This window comes from Castanea sativa, chromosome 9 (assembly GCF_040712315.1).
Source record: "Castanea sativa cultivar Marrone di Chiusa Pesio chromosome 9, ASM4071231v1".
Lineage (NCBI taxonomy): Eukaryota > Viridiplantae > Streptophyta > Magnoliopsida > Fagales > Fagaceae > Castanea > Castanea sativa.
The window spans coordinates 8,445,041-8,458,928 of NC_134021.1; the positions used below are offsets into that span (position 1 = coordinate 8,445,041).

Here is a 13,888-nt window from a genome sequence, read left to right on the forward strand (position 1 = left end):
AGTTACTCAAAAATAAAAACTAATTGTGAGTTACCCAAAAATAAAAGTTAAAATAGGAAATTGCATTTTTTACATTATAAAATTTAAGCTAAAATATAAAATTAACCTTCTAATTTTCTTTAGATTTTATTTGAGTCTTCTAACTTTTGTTTATTTTAATTTTCTAAGTTTCAAATTTATTCAGTTAAGACATTTTTATTAAATTTTTTTGAAAATTGGAAAATATTTTTCAATCATTTATTGAATTTTTTTAATTAAAAAAATTTGAAGAAAAATTTGTAAAATTGAAAAATTAACTATAATATATAATAAAAGTTGATGGAAAAGTCTTAATTGAATAAAATTGAAACTTAGAGTACTAAAATGAACAAAAACAAAGTTAGAGGATTGAAATTAAAATTTGAAAAAACTTAGAAGGTTAGCTTTGCATTGAATATGCAATTTTTTGGGGGTTGTTTCTATTATTAAATATGCAATTCTATTCACAATAAAAACAAATATAAAGACATATATTGCTTCATTGGTCTTTAGCTATTTTATGAACGATTGATATATTCATATGAATAATTGATACCTGTGGGTTCTAATTAGCTCAGTTGGTAAAAAATTTTATGGTTGTATAAGATATATGTGGTTTATTTTTGACTTACACCAATAACTGATTGGTGTTTTGGTTTGAAGATAAAGAGTTATCATTCGGAGCGAACGTCATAGATTGAAACTCTCCAAAAATACTTGATACTTGTAATCAGATGTAGGCATTTTTATTATTTGTAGTAAGGTAAAAAAAAATTTAAAAAAAATTAATACTCCACAATAAATGAATTGTTAAAAAAAGCTCTATAAATTACTAAATTAGTATTTACTTTAATTTTGTGAGCGAATATATGGTGCAACAAACATTATACATTTCTCTTCTCCCAAAAAAAAAAAAACATTATATATTTTGATATTGATTGCCATCCTGATTCACACGCAAATGAAAACTATAAACCTTAAGTTAATGCTTTCCTTTTTAAAGACAATCCCAATTTCCCAATTCAAGCTATATTTATGCAATTGCCTTCTCCAAATCCAAAAGTTAATTTGCTATTCTCCAAAGCAACAATCATGTTCAGCCCCAATTTGATTCCAATATATGCATGAAGAGCCCCATTCCAACTATCATTTAAATGATCATGAAGGGTCCCATTCCAAGAGATTGACTAGGTTCTTGTGAATGACTTGAGAAAGTATACCAACTTCATTGAGAACTTGTTCTGTTCTTTTAAATTTTGATGCTACCCCCTCTAGCTGATTTAACAGCCACAGTAGTCCCATCTTGAAGCTCACCTTTGTAGACCTCACCAAAACCACCACTCCCTAAAGCCCTTTTTCTGGAGAAGTTATTTGTAGCTTTCTTCGTCTCTTTTAGCTGAAACCTCCTTGAGGATTTCCCACCATTGCTTGATGTCAACAAGTCCTCTCTTGCCTTGGCCACCCTTGCGGCCTTGCCTGCTGGTTGGAGAGTTTCCAGGATCTTCTTACTGCAATAGCAGTCATTGCTGCTGCTAGAGAGAAAAAAGAGATCACCCCATGGAAACCTTTAAGCTGAGGCTAGCTTTGGTGTTTCTCTTCTTTCTCAAGCACGTGCCAAAACCATGGTCCCAGTGGCATCCCTTGTTGCAAAGGCAATGGAGGCGGCCATTTAGACCAGAAGGTAAACGCTAGGAAGCCCTTGAGAAATCAAGTTGAGTCTTACAAACTGGTTCTGGTGGAGGAGTCCATTGAATTTCTAATCCCTCTTCCCATTGAACAGCAGGTTTCTCAGGATCCAAATGAATGATGCTTCTGAAGGTTCTACAACCTAAATTGTGAAGCCGTATCATGTATGCTGAAGGCATACCACCAGCAACAAAGGTGCAACAAGGGTCAATATCATTTGCACATTGAAGTGTTATCTTTGTGTCAACTTGTCCTGAGCTATTCAAGTAATGGCGGCAAAGACTAGAAGGAGTGCAATTGAGAGGAGAGACTAAAAGCCGCGGTGAACAGTTAAGAGGAAGATTGTGTTGGATGAAGTGACGTTGAAAGGGAGTGATTGATTCAACCAGAGGACCTCACTCACTAGCATGTCTTGAGTAACACATCTATCAGGCAGCCAAGCCGATGGTTGCACCACCATGCGTTGAGATGAAGCCATTATGTTGAGTGCAAGATAAGAACTTCCACTGAGGGCATCAAAATAAACTTTGCTAGAGTGGGGATCACAACGAAGAGAGTAGTCTGGGTCACCGCAGTTGGGACTTCAATGGAGCCACAATTTGGACAGGCCTTTTAAGAAGAACATTGAAGACTAAGGAAAAGAAGCTAGAAGATACAGCTACAAAGGGCGCATGGTGTTGTGTTCGGCTTGATGACCATTTTGCGTGTGCAAAGGGGAAGAAGAGATGAAGATCATCTTACATGCAGGAAAATATTGAAAATTTGGATTGAGAAAAACAGTTGATTAAAGAATTGCAAGGAAGAATTCCACAACATAGCGGCCCCTGCACTACTACTTCTCATTGTTCTTCCCTTTAGTAAATGATCAAGTGGGAGCCATACCAATAGACTACAAGAAAACTTGAAGACATAATCTATTTCCATAATAATATGCAATGACCAAGCGGTCCAAGAAATCTCATACTAAAACAAATGAACAAGAGAATGTTACCAAATAAGAAGTCCAATTTGTTGACTGTCCTGCATGGAAAAACAAATCAAACCATCTATCTGTTCAGAAACATACATAAGAAAGCACAATCAAAATGAGTTCTTTTCCATTTTCTCCGCTCTGGTATCCTTATTTTCCATGTCTTCCACCAGGTAACAATTTCGTGTTAGGATTTACAAAGACGTTCAAAGTAGAACATTTAGAAAAGCAGGGGAACTTGAGATAAATTTTGAGAAAACGAAAAGTTGAAGGATATTTATTAAAGGTCATAAACAGTACTTACAAGAACAATTACATACATTATCAATTTATGTTTTTTTTTTTTTTTTTGAAGGTCTGTGGTTCACAATAAAGGCCTATACAAGGAAGCAATCCTTTTCTCCCACAAGTTTTCATCCTTCAATCCCATATGAACAAATCATTACCAACATGACAGCATCAGGAGGGCATAACAGCATCAACCTTCAACAATTTTTACAGGAGACCTGCACAACAAATTAATAACAGAAATTAACCACCAGGGAATTGGAATATAGGACACTCGAAGGTCAATATTTTTTGTTCTCATAACCCATTACTTACCCAAATGGGCTTTGTTTGATGGCCAGTAGTTCAACATCCAACTGCAGTCCAATGAAGATAGAAAACAGTAAAGACACATGTAGAGAAGAGTCCATATTAGAAAGGTGAAGAAAAGGTGAAAGGAATGTAAAAGTAAATTGATTAATAACATCTATGGTGATAGATTAATTCTGACAGGGCATGGTGTGTTATCAGAAATTATGTTCTTATATGAAAGATGGGAAGTCAAGCTTTGCAGCCCAGACATGTCATTTCTCACTAAAATGTTAGCTAATAAGTAATAAGCATCAAAGGCCATGCTTGAAGCACAGAATACCACATAGCATCTCTTAAACCATAGTAATCTTATTATTTATTGCAGAAAAGATTCAAAAGAATTTAGTTTATTATAGCTAAAAGTGGAAAAAATAATTAGAAGATTTTCAACTCCACAAATTGACGCAATTAAGAAATAATAACCTAAGGATATGGACATTCTTAGCCACTATACCTCTTAGCACTCTAACATTTTAAGCTTAGGCATAAAGAAAGTTTCTGTTTCATTTTGAGAAAGAAAAAAAATGATGTGATCTCTTGACTGATGATCTAACCATGGCAAAGCTAAGCATATGCTAACTGCTACAACAGCCAATTGAAGACCTCATCAAACACGATGCCTATCTCATATATATTCAAAATACATGGACCATTTGAGTACAAGCTAAAACTTAACTTTGCTCTTAATCTTCATGTAAGAAATCTTGGGAAAGAGATAAAAACAAGTTACCTCTATTGTTGCATTGGGAGGGATTTCCTGGACTCCTTTGCTTCCATAAGCTAGCTCAGGAGGAACAATAAGTAAGCGCTGCATAAAACTAAATAATCAAACACTTGACAAAGGCTATAACTGCGACCAACTACAATAATGCCCTTTCCCCTTCTGATAAAGATCAAAATGTAGGCATGTGAGCATGAAACCTTCACCTGCTTTCTCCTTCTCATAAAGAACTTCAAATTTGTAAGAAATGTACATGCAACCAATTGCTAAGAATTTTGATCTTAAAGTCTCAATCATAAAATTCTTATTTATACAATCACATGGGATCAAAAAGGAAAAGGGGAAAAATGATCCTAAGACTACCAAGTATATCCTCTTTGTAGTCAATCAGTTTGAAATAGTGACACACTTCCAGAAAGGAATTACTTATATACTTTTGGAAATTGTAAGGTACTACTATAACAGTTTCAAAGATATAACAAGGAAGTTTCTGTTCCAAAACTGGTCTCACCTGGCCTCCAACCTTCATGCCTTGTACACCTAGATCCAATCCTCTAAGGACATTTCCCCTCTCTGACTCGCCTACATCAAATCCATATGGCTGCAGCAATTCAAGTATATCAATATTAAACAAGAAGCAAAAGTTTTTCATGCACAAGAGCATTGAAATAGGGTACAGACCTGGGAGTTTAGAACATTGAGCTTGCATTGGAAACGATTGGTAAGATGTGAATATTTGTACTAATATTACACAATGCACGTACACAAACAAAAACAACAAACACAAAAACACTTCATGATGACAGTGTAGTACGTTTGGGTGCAGATTGCATAGATTCTGTTGCTAGACAAATTTCTCCATAGTATTTTTAAGATACTGATTAAAATCAAAAGGACTCCATGCTACAAATTGTACAGTTCATAAACTAACATGTTAAATACCAACCCCTGGTTTAGTGTAGTTGTACGATTGCTTGGTGCATGTGGCCTAGTTTACAAACAAAGGTTAGGAGACATAAACCATCACAAAAATTTATATGAAAGGTGAAATAAATTTTCACTCAATTGTTTGGAAAAAGATTGAATAGAGAATTGGCTGATGAACGGTTGTCAGCCCCAAGCAATGGGAAAATTCAAGTTTATTAGTTTTTATGGTCATTTTAGTGTTGGCTAATTCCATGTCAAAGTTTAAATTGTAACCGCATTGATTTCCATGTATTAATTTCATTTGAGTTGTAAGCAATTGAGTAATCAAGGTTGAAGGGCCGAAAGAAGAAGTTCAAAGGCTTGCCTACCACTCACCAGACACTCGCTAATTCATCTGGGTTGAGTGAGAGTACAATAGAGAGGTTCACTAGTCCCTCACCAGTCATCTAGGTCGAGTGAGATTCAAACTGAGAGGTCACCTGTCCCTCACCAGACACCTCAGTTGAGCGAGTTTTGCAAAAGCCACTAACCTAGGCATTTTGTAGCCAATCAAACCCAAACCCTATACATGTATAAACATGGTTTTGTAATCCTAATTAAGAGAAGAGTAAGAATGCCACAGAGTCAAGAAAAACTAGATCTGACTTCCTGCCACTCTCATTGAATATCCTTGAAAGGTTTATTGTTCCATACACCAAGATCACCAAAATGAGTGTTGGACATCTATTGAAACCACAGAGCTTTCATCCTAGTGCTATTGGGGAGTACAAATCTCCAGGAGGATCTTGTCGATTTGAGGTTCTAGTTGTGGTCGCATGTGCATCATCGGTGGAAGCAATATGTGTAGTTGAAGAGTTAAGATGTTCATGAGTAGTGAAAGGTGTTCTCTGTAAGTTGTCTACAGGTCAATAGAGTCTAGGAAAAGGTTTTCTTATGATTGTCAAATTTCTCTTGCTATAGTGGATCTGCTTTGTTGAAAAAAATTTCCCCCGTAGTGGTTTTTCCCTTGGATAGTTTTCCTTGGGTTTTTCACTTTGTCACCATATGGCCATTTCCTTGTGAGTGATTTTGTGCAATTGGTGACACATTTTCTAATTTGCCATTACTTGCTTACATTGATTGTTTCTGAATTTCAAATGATAAGTAACAACAGGGGTCCAAATTTCTCAACATTAGCAATTCACCTGAAGTACTAGAGTTGTATGAATGCATATAACAGAGATTGAAGGTGTACTTTCTGGTCTTTAAAAAACTCTCAAAAAGTTTCCACTCTATACAAGCTCAACAAAATAGGGTGCTGGTTTTATAATAGATGTTTAACATGTGCAATGGGAGAGGAGGTATCTACTGTGCCAGCTCCATGGAGCAGGCCTCTCACAATCTGTGAGCCCCACAGGTTCATGGGACCCACATAATGTGAGAGGCCTGCTCCATAGAGCGGGCACAGGAGATATTTGCATCAATACATTGCAGTCTAGTTAGAGGTAATTGTTTCTTCACTTATTATCCTTATCAGTTTACATGTCATTCACAGTTTCCACAGTGTTCAAACCTAAAGGAAGCTGATATGGAGCGTCTCTCCCATGGCCTAATTATATGCAATGCAGAAGGCTTGATACTTGAGGAATAGCTATTATTATTGGTAGACATAGCATATTTGTGAAAAAGGCATCATTCTTATCTTACCGTTCCTCCTCCAACACCAAGTCCTTGTCTACTAGTCATAAAAGTGACACCCTTCCATTTAGCAACGTAGTGAACCTACAATACATAAGCAAATTTATAATATTTGAATGTTACTAGTTACCAGATAATATGCAAGATTATGGTGTTGACTACGCAATTGTGAAACTAGAGAAGGTTCATTGTTATACAATATACACTAATTCCACATCATATCAGTGCAATCTAAATATTCAACCATTCAAAAAGATATGCATTTGTGGTTTCACTTGATGTGCAGGAATGCCTGACTTACCAATCTATTTGGTAATTTACTAGGAGCTCATGTATCCCATGCTGGATAAATCATATTCTAGGTCAGAGCAATGAACCTATCCAATACCTAGAATCCATAGATAGTTTGCTATAGCTTTCATTAGGTAATTTTACTTCAACAGCTTCAGAACCAAAAGTGATGAAATTAGCCCATCTAATCCAGATAGATGGCTTTTGAACCTCTTGAAATTTCCCCCAAAAAAAAAAGACAAAAAGAAATTAAAATTATTTTCCCTTTAGAACATAAACAATCATATGGAAACCAAAGTTACAAATTTCCTTAACTTTCTATCTATTTCCTCAATTAAACCTATCAAAGAATTAAAGTTATCAGAATTTAAGGTTAGAATTCCCTTGCATAAGCATGATACAACATATCCATTAGTTACCTGGCTGAAAAGGCAAACATGGTCAAATTCTTAAAAATATTGACATTACAAATTTTCTACATTAATATGGTGCATAAATACAAATTATACAGCAATTACAAGATTTCTATTTTTCACATATTAATCACTCATAATATTAACATCTCTCACAAATCTAGAAAGTAGGTTCTTATAGTTTAGAAGTCAGTATTGAACTCAGGCATTGACAGGCATCAAATAATACAATTGAGATACATTCTACCAGTTATCAATGAAGTAATTATCAGATTTTAACAGGTATAGTTTTCATACATTAAACACTAATTGGTCATTTTCAGCACATGATATGGGTAGGCATTGGTATACTCTAGGAAGCAGTGTAACATATAAAAGTTCAATATTGAAATTTAAGCAGGTTACAACCATACTGCAACCCGGGATCCCTTTTCAGCCTTAGCTCCACCCCCAACCTTCAGATCATAATACCTGAAGGATATATACATAAGAATTTCAGCATAAACTGTTCTATTCCATATATTAAGAGACAAAGTATAGGAAAAATTCTGACACAATCTCATGCTGGAAAGTAGAAACTAATTGTAGAACAAATTTTTTATATAAATTAGTTAGATGGAAAATACCTTTTTGGGTACAACCATCTAATGTAACATGTTATCAAATGAAAAATGCAGTTACAAGTAACTTACTAGAGTTCAAGGCATCATATCTAAGGAAATTATAGTAGATTTAAAGCATAGGAAAACAAGAAAATTATAAATAAGCAATGACTGAATTACTAACTTCAGACCATTGGGGAGGGTTGTAAATTCACTTTCAGGTACTTTTGCTCCTCTTAGCTGCAGCAAACAAAAAGAGCTACATGATTTTACAACTGTAAAGACTCTTTTTTCCCCTTATTTAATTTATTAAGCAAAAACAATCCCCTCAAAAATAACTTATGCAATTATCTGAACCAAAAATAAAAACTTACAGCTCTTCTACTTGTGCTTACAGCCTCAGCCACATCACAGGCACAAACGCTAGCAGCTGAGTCATGATAAATGTTAATCATCCAGGTGAACACAGAAAATTGCACATTCATCAAACAGTAATGCTATAGACATAATATTTTTCTCTAACATTTTCACAACTGCTTAGTTTGACAAGTTCTTATTAATTCTAGCCACTACTAACGCCACTTTGTTGACTACCATTGAAGTCGCGTCTCAAGACATATTGTTCATCAAAAGGAAAAAAAGAAAAACATCATAGATAATGGTGTTGAACCAAAATTTTTTAATCAGGCATAATAATTTGTCAGCACTAGCCCAAAAAAAAAAAATTTAAAAAAAAATAACTTTAAAGACCCAAATGATCAAATTACAAAAATACAAAGTAAAGGAGACTCTTTTACGAAATTTACATAGAAATGATACACATGGACTAACCAGTTGTGAGGAGAGAAGCAAGCAATGCCCTTCTTCCATCGTTGGCTGGTTGTGCAGTGTCATTGGACTTGAAGGAACTGAATGAGCAGAGAAATGGTAACCCATTTGGATTTCTTCTGTTAGAGTTAGAGGGTCTCCTCTTACCTGTCCCTGCTGAAAGCTCAAACAACTGGTTTAGCTTAACATTCTTGACAAAACAAAACTAAACCCACAATACATATGATGAGAGAGAGAGAGAGAGAGAGTACTTGTGATGGGAAAGTTGTTGTAGTGAGTGAGAGGGTTATGAAGGAGAGATGGGGTGTGGTGATGACAAAGGACTAGTGAGAGAGAGAGTGATGTTGGCATTTTGGGTTTGGTTGGAGTGAGTGACCGTTAAAGAGAATAAAGGCTGTTCCTGTTGTTGAAGCTTGAAACTTTAAACTTGAAATCAATGGCTTTTGTTTTGTTTGGGAAATGGGAGAGGATAACGCCATCGATTTCATCCACATAACACACAACCGTCCTCGTTTTTCTTCCTTCCCGTTAGACTTTTTTTTTTTTTTTTTTTTTTTCAACGGCAAAATTTTCATTTATCTCAATTCAAGAATGCTATTAAACTAGCTATATAAAGCTATGAGGATCTTGGCATCTGTTCTACCCCTTTAACGAAATTATAATGTAACAAGACTCTCTTTTGTTTTTTTTGTTATTTTGGGGGTGGGGTAAAATGTAACAAAACTCTAAGAGCATTTCCGTTGACAATTGCAAATGGAGAATGTAGGGGAAAAGCATAATTAAGGCACAAAAAAAGTGTTGGCAATTAGATTTGTAAAATGTCAGAATTGTAAATTTTTTCACAATTGTGCTACAATGTTATCTTAAATGTAAGATGATACTGTAGCACAATTATAAAAATTATAATATATTTTAATTGTAAAGTAGAAGAGAAATGGGGAGAAGAGAGAATGAGAGTTGTATTAGAATATATTATATTATTTTAGTGGATATAATATATTATTTTAATGAGTAAAATAAGAAAATAAAAATTGGGATGCTAGGTATGTTGTAAAATGATATGGTATAATTGATAAATTAATTTTTTGAAATAATAAAATAGGATATGATACAACTTTTCATTATGAATGCTCTAATAGCATACAAGTGAAGGTTTAAGTTCAATTTTATATATATATATATATATATATATATATATATATATATATATATATATATATATATATATTATAGATCTTATTATTATTATTATAAAAATAATAATAACTTATAAAAATGTGAGTTAAAAAAAAAGTGAAAAGGACTAAAAATTACCAATTGAGTTAAAATTTATTATAAGGCTTTTGGTGAATATAGACGGTAAATTATATACGTTTGATTTGGAAATTAATTTGTATCATCATATTCTTCTTCCCCCCTCAACAAAATATATATATATTCTTCTCAGAAAAAAAAAATTATCAACATATATGGGAGTCAACGTAATATATAGTATCACCAAATTATTAACTTGCCCATCATGCTTTCCCATGCGACAATGAATTTGCGTTAAAAAAAAAAAAAGAATTTGCGTTATTCATGGAAGCCCAAAATCAATGAAGTATTAATTATGCCAATCATGCTTTCCTTCCAAATAGAATCAATAAAGGAGTATACATTTTTTGGTCAACATATATACTTTTTTTTTTTTTTTTTGAGAAGATGGTCAACATACATACATGAAGCCCATTAAATATTAACTAAGGCAAACATGCTTCCCTTTCAAACACAGTCCCTGCCTTTTCTTGTAAAGTGTAATGTAAACTCCCTTACTAAATAATATGGTTATCAACTTGCATTTTTTGCAGACGCACGCACATCTACGTACATACCCTTACATTTTTCACTCAAAAGTCAAAATCAAAGAAAGGTTTAATATGTATATTAATGAGTTTGAAATCTATATTTTTTAATAAATTTGGATTTAGAATAAGTACTTTCAATTTAAATGTCTTTTTCTATATTTAAATATGTGTACCAATATGGACTTAAATGAACCAAATTAAACAAAATAGGCCAAAGTGAACCAAAATGGACCAAATGAACCGAGTTTGATTGAATTGGGCTGAAATAGACTAAAGTGGACTGAATTAGATCAAAATGGGCCAAAGTAGACATGCTACACTAATGTGGGTTAACTGGAGCGTAGCACTAAATTGACATATTGGATCGAAATGGACCAAAGTGGACCAATAGACTGAAATGGACCCAAACAAATTGAAGTAAACCGAAATTAACCGAATTGGACCGAAATGAAGTTGTGGTTCAAAGTAAAATATAGTTCAGGAAATTGTAATGAATATATCAAACCTAAGGTCATTTTGTATTGACTTTCAGCAACTTGTTTACCCAAACATGTCAAGATCAAATTTAAAATTTAAGAGATTTGATTTATCATGGTTCTCTTTTAATACTTCTCAGAAAGTTTACCTAAAATTATTTAATGATATTGGAAAAAGTGAGAACTATCTAGATCAACCATAGACCATTATAACCAAAATATTATTTCTGAATTCAAGGTATATATTCACTAATTCACTATGTGAAAATTACATAAAGTCATCTTATGTACAGTCTTGAAGCTTAAATTCTTTGCTCTTTTTTTTTTTTTTTTTTTGTAATTATTTCTAACCCTTGGAAAATAAGTTATCCTTTTCCCAGCAAATATTTATTAATGCTATGAATATAAAGTTTGTATATGAAAGAATTATTATAATCCATGATCATGTACTAGAACAAGACCTTGCATGAAGTTGTTCCTCTGCCCCATCAGAAGTAGAATGCCTAGCAAAGCACTTAATTTCATGCCTTCTTTTATCATCTAATTTCCCTCTGGCCTTATCACTGCCTTCCGCCCATCTTCTAAGCCTTTGAAGTAACTTTCCCCTTTTGGAACAAGCATGTTCACCACTCTCTTCAACAGTCTCAGCTACACCAAAGCAAGGCTCATTGTGCTCCAAATGAGAGTTGCCTAATTCATGCTCTAAGCTATAATTTCCAATATCTTGGCCACCTTCAAGACATGGGTCAGAGTCATTTTTCTTGTCATGATTCTGTTGTTGTTGTTGTTCACGATTTCTCATTAACTGATGCCTTAAGCATGCATTGATCCATCTTAGGAAAATCAATTCCCCAACCTCAGCTGTTCGATCCTTCTGAAGCTGTTCCAGTTCATTTACAAGCTTATTGTAAGCTTCCATGGCTATAACTTCTCCTTCGATCTACAAAATGAGAACTCATTATAGTTAGACCATCAGTAGCAAGAATAAAAAAGATAGAAACTCACAAATTTGTTGTCACATTAAACCCCACTTTCATAACCACAACTAAATGGTTCGTGCCAATTGCCAAGAGCCATGTCACTCAGTGGAATTATTCAGTTTTCCCATGAAGAACTTGGGTTCAAATCCCCCTTCCCATCATAGCTACATATATGTTTGTTGCCTCTGTTTACTTAATCTTCCAGTGACTTATCAAAATTGATATCTACTTCTAAATGGAATTGTGTCATTTTAATATATCAAAGGATGTTGTAAATATAAGCATTCGAATGTACAAAGGATGCTCAAACCTTGGAGATTGATGAAGCTGAATTTTCTGCCAATTCAAGCTTATTCAAAAGTTCATTCTTTTCCTCCTGCATTTGGTCCATAATTTTGTGCAGCTCTCTAACTTTTTCCTCCAATTTCCTGATGACATTAGACCTTGTTTCTAGCTCATCACAATTTCTCAAAATTTCTGCTTCTGTATCTTCAATCTTCATATTTTGCTCTCTTATAACACGTGATTGCTGCTTGGTTCTCCTCAAAAGCCTCTTTACCTTCCTTTGAAGCGACCCATTTTTTGATTTCCAATGTTCTAATTGCTCTAGAACTCCCACATATTCCACTACCAAATTTCGAAGTCTTTCATTCTCAGCCTCCGCGGATGAAATTTCCCTATCCAAGAACTCAACATGAGCAATCTCCAATAACACCATGTTCTTAAGCTCCATAAGCAAAGACTCTTGCTCTTTTAAATCACAATAACTCTCAAACTGCTTCTCTAGCTCCCATGCTCTCCTTTCAAGATCTTCTACTTGGCTTCTAATTCCTAAAATCTCTTCAAATTTTGGCTTGACCCCAATTTCTAAATCATCTACCATATTTGCAAGACTAGTGTCATTGATCATTGGTTCTTCATCTTCCATAGTGGAAGGAAAGCTATGAAAGCTATCTTCATCATTAAACACATCACAAACACTGGTTTTGGGAGAACTAACCTGAGTTTGCAATGAATAATCTTTAAGAACGGTACTACTTTTCCTTGACAAGATCCTAACACAAACAAAACCAGCTACAGATATAGCTAAAGGAATACCAACTTTGAGGAGTGCTGGCTTCATGACCTCTGCCTTTGATGTTGTCCCCATCTTAGAGAACAACAATTTTGTTTTAGCAATAGAGTTAAGGTTGCTTGATGATGACCCAAAAACTCTATGCAAAAAAATGAATTAAAGTTGAGATTTTTGTTTGCTTGGTTGATCAGACATGGGGATCATCAAAGAGTGCATATTTGATATATCATTATAAAGCTGACTCTATATTCTTTACCTTTGTGTTTCCTTGGTTTTCCTTTGTTTGAAGGGATAGTGGTCTGTTGCTTTTTGACTGCTCAAAACCCCTTTATGCCAACTCTCTTTTTGCCTTCCTAAAACTGTTAGGAATCAAATTCCATTTGGGGTTTAATTTAACTGCTTTAAAATTGATAATGAGGTCCTTTCTTTACATTACATGGAATACATATGATATGATTATTAATATCCACCGTCCAATAGATAGACAAATTAGGCAATTGCCTAGGGCCCAAAAAAGAAAGACCTCATAATCTTGGTCCTAAAATATAATTAGTCCAAGGAAAACTTGCTCAAATATGATTTTATCTAAAAATTTATTTTCTCTCTCTTTTATTTTGTATATGAAAATGAAACTTGATAATTATGATAGTTATTAATACACATTTATTTTAGTTGTGTTTGTATAGAAAATATTAAGTAAGAAAATTAATAATTATGATATTTTATATTTATTAATAAATA

General features: G+C 33.9%; 2 protein-coding genes and 1 pseudogene across 2 annotated transcripts; all 3 read right to left on the minus strand.

Moving 5' to 3' along the window:
• Positions 1-1,067: 1,067 nt before the first annotated feature.
• On the minus strand, positions 1,068-2,996 carry LOC142608704 (wall-associated receptor kinase-like 20; annotated as a pseudogene).
• LOC142609507 (peptidyl-prolyl cis-trans isomerase FKBP16-4, chloroplastic) lies at positions 2,923-9,190 on the minus strand. Its single transcript, XM_075781101.1, has 10 exons — positions 9,024-9,190; positions 8,776-8,925; positions 8,319-8,374; positions 8,129-8,184; positions 7,756-7,813; positions 6,648-6,722; positions 4,546-4,635; positions 4,044-4,121; positions 3,278-3,318; positions 2,923-3,180 (listed from the first exon to the last, which is right to left on the minus strand). Exons 1-10 carry the CDS (start codon positions 9,121-9,123, stop codon positions 3,153-3,155), a joined length of 732 nt encoding a protein of 243 aa, XP_075637216.1. The 5' UTR covers positions 9,124-9,190; the 3' UTR covers positions 2,923-3,152.
• Positions 9,191-11,297: 2,107 nt separating this feature from the next.
• Positions 11,298-13,484, minus strand: LOC142610956 (protein CHUP1, chloroplastic). The gene is made up of 2 exons (XM_075782944.1): positions 12,383-13,484; positions 11,298-12,032 (listed from the first exon to the last, which is right to left on the minus strand). The coding sequence occupies exons 1-2, from the start codon at positions 13,220-13,222 to the stop codon at positions 11,535-11,537; spliced, it is 1,338 nt and encodes a 445-aa protein (XP_075639059.1). The 5' UTR covers positions 13,223-13,484; the 3' UTR covers positions 11,298-11,534.
• Positions 13,485-13,888: the final 404 nt, after the last annotated feature.